This window comes from Pungitius pungitius, chromosome 6 (genome assembly GCF_949316345.1).
Source record: "Pungitius pungitius chromosome 6, fPunPun2.1, whole genome shotgun sequence".
In the NCBI taxonomy this organism is placed as follows: Eukaryota; Metazoa; Chordata; class Actinopteri; order Perciformes; family Gasterosteidae; genus Pungitius; species Pungitius pungitius.
In genome coordinates this window covers 16,674,321-16,689,752 of record NC_084905.1, presented here as the reverse complement: position 1 = coordinate 16,689,752, position 15,432 = coordinate 16,674,321, and the positions used below count along the sequence as shown (strand labels likewise).

Here is a 15,432-nt window from a genome sequence, read left to right as displayed (position 1 = left end):
ACAGCACTGTAATCTGGAGATTATTCCCAATTGGCACATTTGACCAAATCTTGTTTTTACAGGCTACAGGGGATGCTTACGTGAGTCATCATGTACCTCCATTGATAATATGACATACTGAACTAAAATATAACGTGTACGGCCAGTATTGGTATCTTGAGTCTATTTCAGATTCAGATTGAGACTATTTTTCACAAAGGGTGAATCATTTGTAGCTGTAGTCTTTCTACACAAACAACGTTAAACCCTGTCAGGTCAGAAGCAGCAGATAATCACACATGGATCAATACAAAGGACGATGAGCAGCTACCAGCTAAGGTACTGTATTATATGTTAATCTGAACATTGCATTAAGCACAATTGACAATGTTTGTAATAATAAAAATGTTTAATTTTAGTACTTCTATTAAAGGTAAATCAGTTTACTGTGACCAGTATTGTAAAAGGCATTAAATACCTTTCAGTGACTAAGCAAAATTGTGCATGTCTGACACCATCAGCTGTCCACACTATTGGATGTTAGTTTTGGACGCTGCATGTTTTCAGGACATGTCAAACCAGAATACAGCTGTCAGGCATTTGATTGATTCTTGACGTCGTATAAGGAAATGATACAAATCCACTTTGCTGTCCACACACCATTAAGTATCATTTGTTTGTAGGTTGATTTTATTTTATTTTATTATTTTATTAACACTGGTGCCTTACACCTTCTACCGCTTCTGTGGTGCCTTTCAGTATAAAGTAATCATGAGGCTTGACTCTTCTAGTTAAATCACTCCGACAAGACATGTCACTCATCAATATCGGTTTGAACCCCCCCCCCTCACGGCATGCGCATCCTTGAATTGACCCTTATTATTACAAGATGCCTCGCTGCTCTACACTACAGAGGGTTGGGGCGGATTGTTCTACTCCAACAGTTGTGGTCTAAGCCGCCAGGAGCTTTTTCAGTAATTAGACTGTTGAAAGAGGCCGAGATGTGATGCGGTTCGGCCTTGCGAGTCCGCCCAACGCCGATACGCTTGTTCCGCAAACGAATGTACAGTACAGCGTGTGTGCTGTTGAGGTGCACAGTGCAGCCACCAAACATGCTGGGTTAACATTTAATGCTGTCACGGCTCGTAAAACAGCACACACATACACACACACACACACACACACACACACACACACACAGACATCTGCACGAGGCAGCAGGCAGGCCTATAGCGGTTAAGGAGTCGTGCCCTTGGCCCAGGGGATGCACATCCTCCCCTCCTGGAGGGAGCGTGCACTCTGACCTCAGCAAGTAACGAAGCAGCTATCGGGTAACATAAGAGAAGAAGAAAGAAGACATTCTCCCACAGGGATCCATGAAATAGCAGATTTTAATCACCGAGGGAAAGAATTAGAAGGCTGGCAAGCTCTTAAGCTGGACCAAGCTGACCATTACAGCCCCCCCCCCCCTCCCATCCTGCCTCTTCTGCCCACATTTCTGTCCGCCCACTGTAAATCACCAGAGGACGCATCCGAGCTCACACACCACGGTCTCACACAGCTTTGATGCCGAGCCGATCCAGATAACATTCAGGTCAAGTCCAAGTTACTGTTCGCAGGGCAGAGAGGATGCCGGAGGTGGGCGGCATTAGTTGCCCGTCCAGTCTGCACCGAAGCACGGTGGCTAAAGATGTCACACGCAGCAGCAACAAATAGGTCAACGACGTATTGCCTTATTACCTCGTCGGGCAACGTCAAAAGCAGACAGCCACACATCAGGCGGAGGGAATAGATGTGACAGGCTTGTGACGGCACGTCAGATGAAGCACAGCGGCTGGTGTTTGGATCCAAAGAGACGGCGAGCTGGAAGACATCGCACTAATCACGGGAAGGACGGGTCGCCTGGTTTTATATCAAATGTTTCCAGCGCTTTCTGCTGAGCCAACGCCGAGCGTCCCCCCCCCCCCCGCGGTGTTATAGCCCTTTTATTGGGACGAACGGACAACAGCGCCAAGGTTTAAAAACACACACACGGAAGAGAAAACAAAAACCACGGAATTAAAAAGTCAAATCCTTACCTGTCCGCGTGTCACTCGTTAACGCATGCGACCTGGTTCGGATGCGGGCTCGCGGGTCAGATGAGCCTGCTGCCTGCTTGCCTGCCTGCCTCCTCCGCGTCAAGCCCCTCCTCGTTTATCGTACAGTGGTGAGAGAGAGAGATGGAGGGAAGAGGGGGGAAGAGGGGGGGGGGGGGGGGGGAGATTATCTATGCGCCGAAAGAAAAAAAGGAAGCGGCGTCACAGGCCCCCCGTGGTTTCCTCCGTGTAACCGGGGGCTCTGACAATCACGTACAGTCACATCAAGGTGGGCTTTGAAGGCTCGTGAGCAGGGGCTGGTTGAGACAGCACGCGCGCGCCCGGTAGTCACGTCGATACGCGTCGGCGTTTTTACGGTGACCGCACGGATTTGAAAAGGACTCCTCCAATGTGTCGAAGACGCCTGGAATTCTGTGCGACGAATGCAGACGTCGCCTCAGCAGTCCGTGTCCCACTTTGACATGACACTCAATAAAAATAAATAGCATCTAAACATCTAAATAGTTGCACTCGGCAAATAAGATGATACCATTTTATGAAATAACGGGTATTTTACAGTATTTTGAGCAAACTGATTCATTCAACCATGAAAACTACTCCAATTGATTTTTGAAGAGCACATTTTAGCAGCTCCGTGAGTCTCGTCATTTTTGAGTGTCTAATAATCCATCAGCCCCAAATCTCCCCCCACCCTCCCCCATCCGTAGTTATTTTTGATATAATACCTGGGTATATACTGCCCCCTAGTGGAATCCTTCAAGCATTCATTCAAAAATAAACTCATGCTCAGAAAATGCATCAGGGTTTGTTAATGTTAATGGCCTTTACATCAATATGCATGGTTGATATTTCATACTAAAAACTATTTCACTTTTTCAGACGATGATCATCTACGTACATGGTTTGCGTTGGTATTCTTATTTCTTAAACCTTGATTGTGACACCAGACAACAACCAACTTTGACACATGTTAACTCGTTCCTCAGGCCCATTAGTGCGCATGCTGATAATATAAGTTAAGATAACAATATTGATAATCATAATATATATATAATAACTATAATAATACGGTTAATATGTATTACATAATAATAATTAACCTGAAATGAACAAATGAAATGATTGTCAAGTATTTGCAAGGTGCAATATGTCTGAATAGAAGCTAACACAACTGATGTGACTTGAATGGAAAAACATTTCTGAGAAGTTCCCTATTTAGGACACGCTCCCGGTGTATTGTTAGCTCTCATTCATTCTGTTCTTTACTGCCTCGGAACGCAAGGTAATCAACGTACACCGCTTGAACCTCGGCCAGGCCAGAGCAGAGCTCGTTAACAGGATCTCTCCAATTCCTCCTGTCACTTTCCAATCGAGAGTCAAGGAAAGCCAAGGGACAAAAAAGGACATCCTTGTTGCATCTTATATCAAATAGACTCAAACAAGCCGCACTGACGCACAGTTGTTTAATTATTTTTAGTTCAACTGTTGAAGTGTGATTGGCTCCAGTTCCCACCCTAAATCACGGAATGATGATTAAGTCTGTTTCAAAATATTTTTTTGAGCAGTTGTGGAGCTGCCAGGTCACAGCTGTTCCAATAAAGGCTTTCTTTAAGCTGAGCTGCTTTGTGAACCACCACAAGAGGGTAGCACTGACATGATCTTTTTTCAACAAAGGTTTAAGACATATGCAGCACTGGGCCCTTTGCATGCACATTCTATGTAGAAGGTTCTATGTGACATAATGACGTGGCAATAGAAATCTGCTAAGCATCTAAATATTTCTTTAAAAAAAATAAGTGCAATAAAACTTTAATGAAGCACTAGAATGAGCAAATATACATTATTCTAATACCAGATCACTGAACCAATGATACATTTATTTAAATAACACTATCAATTTGAAGTTTGACCAGTAGCTCTACAAAATACAGCCAAGCAACTTTAGCCTTTAAGGAAATGGCACTTACATTTAAAAATTGCTTAGAATTCTTATCTTATTGGATCACCTTATTTATGTTTATAGGAGAAGCTTCTAGACACCATCTCATTTGCATAAATGGAATACATGAATGGAAAGCCTTTAATTTGCTTAAATAGAGTGGTTCACTTTAAAAAAAGTAAGCTTATCTCACTACGCAGTAAGCTATGTTGTGGTTTAGATATTTCCATGGTAACCAGTGGCCAAGGCGGGAGGGAGGATACTGGTCATGCAGCACAGGGGGCGGGTGTTACATCCACTTGTTTCCTGCTTCGTTTAAACTGTCTTCATCTCTCAAACAGCCACAGATGTGTTGGTTGTCCCAAGAGAGAACCTCTCAGTGTTCAAAACAGCCTTTTGACTGGAGCCGTGAGTCTGTCCCGTTCAGGAGAACCTTGTGGATTTGACATATCTTCAGACTACAAGGTAAGACAAAACAACCTTCTTGCGAAAAGACCATCTTAGATATTTTGACATCATTTTATGTGTCATTTCCAAAAAAAATGCAAAAACCTTAAAGCACATTCTGTTAATTTTACAGAGTTTCCCGTAATTCTACCAGAGGATCCATGTGGGTGGTGGAGAAGATCCGAGTGTCGGTCGAGAGATCTAACCTGCCTTTCCCGTCAGCAGAACTCAGCTTTAAAATCGGTGACATCATGTTTGGAGAAAACCCCCCAAAAAACAAAAGGATTTCTCTGTGTCCTAATGTCATCACCCCCGACAACATCCCAGAGTTCTGCATCCCCCCCACGTTCCCATCCCTGCAGGAGATGAAGAGCCCGGACCCGAGCCGAGCATCTCGCCTTATCAAGGGGTCTCCCAGCGAGAGGCCTAGCCCAGAAATAGAGGTGACTCGTTATGAGCCCAGGAACCCACACATTATCCAGGTGGAGAGTGTGGACGAAAGCCCCTATGACGGCTGCAGTGATGAGGAGACCACCAATGCAGATCCCCAAAGCCAGGCTGCCTTGTCCCTTCCACACATGGCCAAAGCTCAGACCTGCTATGGCTTCTGCACCTTACTGGAGAGCCCCCACACCAGGAGAAAGGAGTCCCTCTTCCACTCGGATCCTGGCTCCTCTCCCCTGCTGCTGCCGAGGAGTCGATCCGCCGCGTGCTCCAAAGTCTCCCGCTCCAACTCGCCCTCCACCTCACCTTCCTCGTACAGCCTTAGCAGCATGACCTCCAGGCTTTCCCCGAGGGGATACACCCTGAACTGGCAAGCCACGCTGGACAGCGACACCGCTTCCTCCGCTGAGTCCTCTCCTTTCAGCTCGCCCCTGCTGACCAGGTGCCCTGCCAAGTCTTCCCTCTTCAAAGCGCTGAGCCATGAACTGCTGTTGTCAAGGAACATGAGGAAGGCAATGGTGTCCAGGAACAATTCCCTGTCCACAGATGAAGGCAGCTCCACAGACAATAGCCCCAATGTCATGAGGAGGGCATCAGACGGGTTAGCTGAAGGCCCGCCGAGCAGCAGCTGCAGCCTCGCGCCGCCCAACATTTTCCCCACGGACATGACTCTGCACAGAGAGAGAGTAATGAAGGAGAGAATGGCACCCATAGGAAAAGATGGCAGCCTGAGACTCTCAGCAGAGTACTGCACGGATAACCAAAGACTACGGGTCCGGCTGATCAGCGCGGAAGGCCTCTATCCACTCTCTGTGGACCCCAAGATCATCAACTGCAGCGTCAGCCTCTCTCTGGTCCCCGGGAAAGTCCAAAAGCAACGCAGCACGGTGATCAGAAAGAGCCGTAATCCGATCTTCAACGAGGACTTCTTCTTCGATGGCATATCAGAGGAAGACATCTGCCAGCTGTCCCTTCGCTTTAAAGTGATGAATAAAATGTCCACCCTGAAAAGAGATTATCTCCTGGGTGACTGTGATTTGCCTCTTTCTAGCATTGTGACATCATAGACCTAAGCACTTCCTTAAAGTCTTATTTATGTGTTGAATTATTTATTTTCATTTTTGTACTGTAAAACAGAATTTTTATAATGATTAAATTATGGAAAGCATGAACGTTGTTTGTCTTTAATACATGTCTACAAAAATTAGACAATGCAAACAAGCTTTTTTTTTCATCAGCCAAATCAGTTTTCACATCCAATTCTATTAGGATTAAGTTCATTTTTGAAAAACCACCAATAACAAGTCAATCCGCACCTTATAATTGCCTACAAACAAACACACAAATGATAATGCTATCGTTTACAAACCTGTTGTGTGTTAATGTGGTTCCAGCATCAGCATCAGAGACAACTGCGTCTCGTATTTCTCCCTCCGCCGTTGTTTTCTTTGTGACCTTTCCAATGATTAAAAATTTCACTAAGTTCCCTGTTGCGTATGCATGATTTCAGTTTGTGTACAAAAGAAGCACCGTCTGCCTCCCTCCACCTATGATACAGAAGTTGTATTCACAAGGACATTGTTGTCTGCTTTTAAAAATACACATACCTGTATATATATATATATTTTTTTAAAATCACATTGTCACATTCAGGGCCGGGTTGTTGATAGATATCAATCAGAACTATTTTCCTTCTTTATTTCCTTTTAGATTTAGTACTTTATTTTTCCCATTGGTTCACATTACTAGGCATTACAAACTTCTACCCCCACCTCTCAATGAAAATGAAAACCATTTAGCAAATAGGAAACCAAATGGCCTAATAAAAGAATTTAACTGTGTCTGAAATCAAACAGCCATTTTTGATTCAGGCAGCACATAAATGAACATATTCAATTTATGTTGAAGAACAGAACAGAGCGGAAGCCCTTAATGGAGACTCCAGGCTCGTATATCCTGCTTTTTTCAGCATTAAAGATCAGGCTTTAAAAGCCCCGGCTTTCACTAGAGATGCTAGTTAAAGATTAATCGGTTCCTCAGGGCCCAGAAGAGCTCTGATAGGGGGGTGTCAGCTGCTGGTTACACAGTATGCAACAAAAACAACATACATGTGAGGAAATACATAGAAGAATATCCATTTCTGCAAGAGGTATTGGTTTGAAAAACATAATGTCTGCAATGGTGCATGCTTTATCATGCCAATATTTTACTAAATTTGACTATTCGGATTTGGCGCCACTAAAAAAAGCCCTTTTTAACTACAGACTTAGTGTCGCCACAAATACCTGCAATCCCTTCTCAATTGTTTTGATGGAAATAAGGGTTTTGTGTTCCTAAAATACAAGGCCTAACACAAAACCCTTTGTGTTTGTGTAATATATAGGAGCCTCTCATCCCTGACAAAGACACACAGACAACCTATAATTTTTAACAATACCTCAGTCTGCGGAGACAGGGAACTGTTGGACACTTTTGTATTGAGTGTTGACTCAGCTGTGAAATAACTTGCAATAAATGAGAATTTACCCGTGATTGCCCTTGCTGCTCAACCCCTGATAGGATTGGGGAGGTATTTCCACTGATCTATCTCCTTCCAGACAAACAGAAGTGTTGGTTTTATGGAGCTCATTGGTTACAGCGGCAGTCGGGCCTGGATCCAAGCTGGTGCCACCCATACGACAAAGTTATCCAGTGAAAGCATTGAAAAACCACAAGCAATTTCGATTCCTGCTCGACTTCTACCCCCTAAAATGCAGCGCGTCTTCGGTTTTGACCTTTTGCTGTAACGTTGTACATTCAACCATTAGAGGTACTCCACCTTTCTCTTTCTAAAATGCCTTTCTCTTAAAAAACCAAAATGATCATTGAGTCTTAGTTAAAGTATCACATTGGTTTCAGCAGGACATATGAGTCTGAATAGAACAAGCCTATTTGCCATTTAAATAGAATATATATTAGTTTAACACCGAGAAATGGAAACAAAATATTGTGGCAGTGTACAGTGTTTTGTACTTACAGCTGATTAGTAGAATTTATTTTGTATTACCCTTAGGAAACATGTGTGTCCTTCGGAGCGGTGAGTCATAAATGCAAATGCAGAACACAGGAAGTGCACTGGCTTGATCTCAAGTGTCTGAAAACTGTTGCCTGGTTACCTTCATTCACCTGGATGCCTTTTACAAAGTAATGGGGTGGAATTGACAAAAAAGCCATTTAGCAATGTTGTGTTGAACTGTATGTACAACAGCTTTGTTTCATCATTTTGTTCCCTGCTTTTTTTTTGATTGTAAAGAAAATGTTTTGATACTAAGAAATGCGAGCTATCCCCTTCCCCTGCTACATCTCACTTTTCCATTTTCCAGTGAACATGGGTCTATTCAAACCAGTTTCCTTATCTCGTCTTCTGTTTTACCAGGCCTCTATATTGTGCCAAAACATATAACGTTACTGCAAACATGTTTAGTCACCACTTGGTCTTTCACCCCACCTTCCAATGTTCTCAGGGGAACCGCTGCTTTTAAGACTGGAATGACGTAGACCTTTTTTCATGTGTTATCCAGCTCTGTCAAAAATTCCAATGGCGTGTTGCGTGGACATAACATTTATAAAGTTATATAAAGTTGATGTTCATTTGCAGTACGGCGCGTCTTTTGTGAGTTGAGGAAAGGGATTGAGCTTTAAAAGAGAATTGTCTTCTACTGGTTAAGAATATTGCACACACCACACGTCATGTTTACTTAATACACTAAAGATAAATCATTTCAAAAAGCTAAATTTAATCTTAAACAAATCTGTCAAATGATCTGAAGAGGTCTAAAATATTCCGTGACGTCAGCGGTGATGCTGTGAGTGATTTGTTTGAGGGTCATGACATCGCTGTTTATTCCCCATCTCTTTAAATTGGTAAACACCGCATTAAATCGTCAGCTTTGCACCAGATTACTAGAAGCCACGAGCATGCTATGCATTGTATTTGAGTTGCGTCATTAGGCCGTGTTGAGGACACATCACGTAAGATGATACCAGACCTCACCGAAAAAGACACACACACACACACACACACTGCCAACGCTGGATGATGCTCTAAACTCACTGGAGTTTGCAGTATTTAATTAAGGGCAGTTGAATGTTTGCCTACAATTGAATAAAGTGATTTTATGGCTTCATAAAAATATCCCCCCCTTATTGACACATCAGCGGACCGACGGGTCGGACAAGTAGGGTCACAAAGTCTCTTTAACAATAGCACAACCTGATGCAACCGCCCAACATATTGTTATCTGTATAGAAATTCCCAGTTACGATAAGGTCGAGAGCAAACCATGCCGTATCTGCACGTAGCAGACTCATCACTGGGCCCGTGCACCTGCCCGGTGTTACACCACCCACTCATTCCCCTTCGGCACCTGAATGGAGCCGAGTCCAAGCGTGACCTGCTCAGCACATAACAACCAAACATAGTGTCGGTTTGACTTCCTCGCGTCGGATCAGACTTATATAAACAGAACAGAGGTGTTTTAACTCGCTTAAGTCCGGGCTGTTTGAGCATTGAAAAGGTCGAGGCTAATAATAACTCATCACGATGCCTTACACAACAGTCGTGTGTTCATTTATCGGTTGCCCCCAGTGGTCACGTGGACAGGCGCGTGATGATGGGATGTTTAAATGCATTAGTACAATCAAGATGGGGCTTGCACAATATTTACTGAATAGCCATGAAACAGTGAAGCGGACCGTCTGCCATGGCACAGGTCATGAGGCAGGACATGAGACATGTTTTATCACTGCTAACTTTAGACCATGGTCACATATGTTGACGCAGTTACGGTGAATAAATACAGAAACAAGAATTACAAATAAACTAGTTTCTTTTGCTGCGCTTTTGGAGAGCTCAATTGTGATGACAAGGATTTTTTTAAACTCATGGCCAAATAAACGGTCCATGGAAAGAAAGGTGTTCCTGCCTGCCTTTCTGTGTCATTACCTCCAGCAATAGCGCCTTCCACTCCCATGGCAACGCGGCCCGGCTCCAAGGGAAACCATGGAGATCCGGCCTTTCATGTGTGAGATGCTTTTATTTCAAACATAAGTTGATAGAGGCTCTCCCTGTCTGTTTGATTCAGATGCATCTCGGCTTCAGTCATGCTGCTGCTCGCATCTAAAGCCTGATGTCAACAGAGCCTCCCTGTGCATCTGAAAGGGAAAGTCCTAATGATTCTTTGTGAAGGCTCTGTGCTGTTCCGAGACAAACGTGCTCATATGTAGTTATAGCTACTTTTTTGTCAGATGGAGCATGTTTGTGGTGGAAATTTGTGGCTAATTTAATACATATAAAGAGCTCTATACAATGAATTACTCTTAAACAAGTAGGGACTGAATTCATCTGTTGTCCTCAATTCTGATACTTGAAATGACTTTTCATACAATGAAATCTTACTTAAGATCAGAGCTCTTTGAATTATATAATGAATATCAGCCAGTATAGTTTTGCTGAGGAGTCTAACAACAGTCTGTTGCTTTATAAAGTTCCTGTAGAGGGAGATTTGTCTGTGTTATTTGAACTGTTCTACTTTCTGTGATCCACTTACACAACCAGCATCCAAACCACAGAGGAGCGCCACAGTCCCGATTAACTCAACTTAGTTTGTCCTTGTCTTTTAGATATTATTTTAAGTTGTGGACTGTAGAGCAAATTGTTTATTCGAGAAGTGTCAATTTATGATCTCATCCTTTATCATTTGTCAACTAAATTATCATGTTTTAGAGGAGAAATCCAATGTCAAGGTAGTTCCACAGACAGCAAATTCATTGAAGGCCATTTTGGTTGTGATGAACCTGGAAACGTCTTCAACGTTAATTTCAAAGAACCAACAAAGAGTTTTAATCTAAAGCACCATAGTGTCTTAAAAACTACTCTATAAAAATATAAACAATCTTCCCAATTCCAACATTGTCCCTGAGCGCAACGTGTTCAGTCGTTGATTGACTGTCTTGGGGCGGGTTGCACAAATCACAGCTGAGTTCAGCTGAATCAAAGTTATGTTCCAATTAGGTGTCTTTGAAACTAAAATAATGGGTTTTCTAGACCTCCTATTTTGCAAATGAAACTCTAAGATCTTTTTGTCAAAGAGGTGAGGCTACAGTAGAATATCTTGTATTTCACTTTTCGTGTGTGGAGGAGTAGACTTGTCTTATTGAGTAAGTGCTGTCAAAAATGTGCAAGTCTCGTTGTGCTTTGATTTCATCTACAAAGTCCTGGATGCACACACATGAGCAGTCTGTCGGATAAACAAGGCTGTTTTTATGAGCTCAGTGTTCTGTGAAAGATGAGAAGTTTAAAAAGTGGAGGGTTTTTTTAACCGCACCTTGTACATTAAAAAGGTCGCCGGGAAGCGAATGCCATTTGCTAGCTGTAATTGAGCTGTCATGCTGGCCCGTAAAAAGTGAAATGCGCATATTGGTTTTTTTTCGGCCTGGGTCTGTTGTTGACATTAGGCCTCGGAAACGGCTGTGACTGTGGACTGGTTTAGGTCAACAAAGCCTCCATGCCAAATCACTTCCTACCACTCGGTATATCTATGAAGTGTTGTTTAATCATTAGCTGCATCTGCTGCCCTGCACTACTGCCGTAACGTGTTCTGATGTTATGATTAGCAGTGCTGAACGATAAATAAACCACCAATTTGCCTCTGATCAAAACCATAATTGATTAAATCTATGAATTATTGCTCCTGGTTGGTCCAGAGAGCTACAATGCTGCATGCTTTCCACAGCTGGGCGTCCTTTGCATCATGCAGCGAGTTGAAAGCTGGCATTTTCAAAGGCCACAAAGCTCAGATCTCAGCAGGGCACATGTTTCTCACCATGTGGGGCCGCATGTGTCTGTACACATGTCCGTGCTACAGTTCAGGAAGAAGGGAGAGAAAGCGTGAGTGTGTAAGTGTGTGTGTGTCTGCAATCCATACTTAAGCACGCAGAATGATGTCAGAGTACTGTGCCCGCCCTCGGCAACAAGATGCGGGGAAGGCCAAATCTACAATGCCACCTCTTTACTCTCCCAGGATGACGTGAACACTGTCACAGTTTCCATGTCCGGTTTTAGTGAAGTCCGAGGAGAGCCTGCGGAAACTTTCACTTCTACAGAAAGGAAATGACCTGCTTCTTCGGCACATTAGTGTGGGCCTGCATACACTGCAACGCATTTCCTTTTCCTTTTAGACAAAGACAATCTGTATGTAAATGATTTGGCTCAGAATAGCAAAATACCAGCAGGAATGGCTTCCGTTACAGATTGTTAGCGGTAATTGCTAATGTTGTTAGTTACATCTGACTACGTTTGACTGATCGAGAACCAAGCTAATTATAGAACATAATTTTTTTTAAGGGTTTCAAATCAAAAATTAAATTAAATATGACTTTTGATGTTACCGTCACAGTTCATTTTATCATTCCTCAGTTAGAATTACATTTTCTCTTTTTAACTGCTTTTGGATTTATTATTTCCATAAAAACAGCAATTCAGCCCAACTGACGTATCTGTGTTTATTTGTTTAGACAGTTAAGAAAGAGATGTTGAAGTCTAGCCTGATTTTGCCTTTAACGTGAAAGAAAGATAACTGTCACTTTCGCACAAGGAAGCAAACAGGTTATCAATTAAACTCTGTTTACAGAGAGGTAATCAATATTGTCCAAATGCCCAGGTATAGCTCAAAAGGTCAAATCATTTCAAATCTTTTGAAATGGTTTATTTAGTCTTTGAGACTGTTGTCAGCAGGTTGTTCATCAGCAGCAGATTGATGTCCGCCGCCATCTACTGGTGATACCAACTCAACTCCTTGGTTTTCCTGGGAAACAAGAAGAACAGGCACATGCAATGAGGATTCAAAGGTACTGGCTCTTCCCCTCAAATATATATATATATATATATATATATATATATATATATATATATATATATATATTACAAAGAAATGGACTATTACCAATTCTCCTAACTTAGACTTGGACTCATTTTTTCACGCTATACACAAAACAGACATTTGATGTACAACGCAGACATACAGTACCTGCAAACAGACTTAAAGACGTAATGGACCACTAAAGATTTATTGAGGTGCGCAAAACAAGTAAAAGAAGATGAGGAATGCATGACTCTGTTGATTTACGCTATGCACCTCGAATACCTCTTTATTTTGTCAGACACCAATTATTTACAACTGTTTACTCAACGACATGAAGTATGTATCTCGGCAAAGAGACATTTGTTTACACCGAATCGCGGGGACTGGGCTTATGAATGTTAGGATACACAGTGTGAGACCCTTTCTCTCACCACGCTATTTTTAGAAGACACCAGTGCCTTCCGGCAAAAATCACATGAATATGGATAGTGCGCTCTGCTGTATAGAGTAGTCCGCAGCAAGAGAGCAATGATTCAGACAGACAGGCTGCACGTACCCTGTGTTTGTTCAATAAATACTGGACCAGTGGTTGAGTCTCATTAGGCCCTGTAGGGTTAAAACATATAGGTTATTACAATAGAATACAAAAGATTGTTTTAACCTCATCACGTCTTTTGAAGTGCTGTTTCATTAAAATGTTAGCGTAAAACTTCTTTCACAGCATATTAATGAAACAGTGTTATGTGATATTGCTTGAGAAATAGAAATCATTTTTATTTTGCTGGCAATTTAAGCTACTAGTTTTCTTGTGTCAACAATTATAGGCTTACTCAATCATTCTATTTTCAAAGATATGAAAATTACATTTAGTATCACAAGACAAAAGCAGGTCCCTCATTTGGTAACATGCTGCAATATTTTTTATCCTCCTCTTGAGCACATCGTTCTTGTGATCACAACTTAAAAGTGAAAGGTTAATGATGCACACATGTAAAAGACAGTTTAATTCTTTTTCAATGTGAAATGTAATTCATTCTTCAACGTGGCAAATAAGTATCAAAACATTGATTGAATTTTGCTACAAAATACTCAGATAAGCTTTTTCTTGTGAGATTATTTTCTTCTTGTGAGAAACCCAATTGTTCATTGTTTGTAGAAGCAGCGGACTGCTTGACCTTTTACTTTGCAGCGATCCTAAATGTACCTGGTTTACTTTCCATCACTCTTGTGCAAACTACTGTGCTCTAGCTTCCTGTCCTTGACCTCAGCATAGTTTGCAAGTCAATATTATTCAAAAGGCTGTCTATGGTTATGCCTTTAAATAGGCCAATTTAGACTTGGAGCACATGCATCTTGGAAGACAGGTTTATTTTGGTGTAACTCAATTTTTCTCTTGTCTCCTTGGCCATCAGGATATATCCTTGAGAAAGAGGCCATACTCACAGGCACTTTTCTAAACATTTAAACAGAGGTTTTGCAAAACTGTACCTTGAGATCACAGGTCCTACAAGCTTAGCAACGTCCAGCAGAGAGCACCAACCACTGGCTGAAACATTTCAGAGGCTCAGACATCGGTAGGCCGATTCTTAATGTCATTTGCATAATGAATGTGTCAGTTGAAAATGCTGCATGCATTTAGTTGCGTGTCAAATGATTTATTTTCACACTGAGAACATATGTACGCTTAGATGAGCTCAGTATTCCCCTGACCAATCTTCATGTTATGTTCATGATGCGGTTCAAAGCCAAAGGCTATTGTAATCCATTTTGCAAAAAAAGACACTTGAAAGACACCAGCATCGCGGCGCTGCTAGTTAGCCGCCGCGACTTCATCGGGGAGGGACGCGGAAAATCTCTGGTAAAGCCTCAGCGCTCCTCTCTTCCCACCCTCCTCTCTCCTCTCAAGCATACCTACCTCTTATCTGTTTTTTATCGTATCTGCCTTGTTCTCTTCAACTGTCCTCTCCCCTCGGAGGGGTCTTGTTCTCCTCACTTGCAGATGATTGTTTGGAGGGCTGGAGCTGATGCGAAGCGACGTGTCTCCCCATCACAGGAGTGGAGCTGAGGCCCGGCCTCACCTCCCCCCCGCACTGGGCGGTTTTTGTTCGCCGCAGCTCATGCGGATAATTTGCCGGGGATGCAGCGGAGGGCTGTCACAAGGACTTGGCTCAAGGGGTGTGGGAAAATAGCAGAGGCGTCTTTCCGTGCTCAAAACGCTGCCTTAATGATGAGCATTAAATATGAACATTTTCTTTGTGCGAGCTATGCATTAGGCACCCTACATGTTCCTCTCCTTGAGTTCCCGCCCCGATTCCATGCAGCCTTGTCTAGAGTCTCGTGTGAGAGCCACTTGAATAATCCGACCGACAGGCAGCCTTTAGGTCATAGCATCTCCGTTCAGAAAATATTTTCAATTCTTTGTGAAAGCACGGCGCAACCGCGGCTCTGTGTGACTGAGCCAATGTTCCTCTCTAAATTCAACTAAAAGACAGGGGTGACCACAGTGGCTTTGTTCTGACATTCTTCACCATTCCCTTTATCTCTTGGAGGGCTTTTAAATTCGATCGCCCGTTGTCTTGTGTGTTTTACTTTTACTCTTTATAGAAGAACCCCACCAAATGATGGA

The 15,432-nt window shown here is 42.6% G+C and overlaps 2 protein-coding genes across 4 annotated transcripts in view; one reads left to right on the top strand and one right to left on the bottom strand.

The window, feature by feature from the left end:
* tln2b (talin 2b) overlaps nucleotides 1-2,181 on the bottom strand; it is a 66,184-nt gene extending 64,003 nt beyond the window's left edge. The window contains exons 1-2 of one of the 3 annotated variants that reach the window (XM_062562859.1): nucleotides 2,058-2,180; nucleotides 1,720-1,842 (exon numbers count right to left, since the gene is read on the bottom strand). The gene's annotated coding sequence lies outside the window, so the exon portion shown is untranslated. Of the gene's footprint in view, nucleotides 1-1,719; nucleotides 1,843-2,057 lie in introns of all 3 variants that reach the window. The other 2 variants (XM_062562860.1, XM_037451253.2) reach the window with 2 other exon arrangements.
* Nucleotides 2,182-4,235: 2,054 nt separating this feature from the next.
* Nucleotides 4,236-6,073, top strand: c2cd4a (C2 calcium dependent domain containing 4A). Its single transcript, XM_037451614.2, has 2 exons — nucleotides 4,236-4,479; nucleotides 4,595-6,073. The coding sequence occupies exon 2, from the start codon at nucleotides 4,623-4,625 to the stop codon at nucleotides 5,970-5,972; it is 1,350 nt and encodes a 449-aa protein (XP_037307511.2). The 5' UTR covers nucleotides 4,236-4,479; nucleotides 4,595-4,622; the 3' UTR covers nucleotides 5,973-6,073.
* The last annotated feature ends 9,359 nt before the right edge of the window (nucleotides 6,074-15,432 follow it).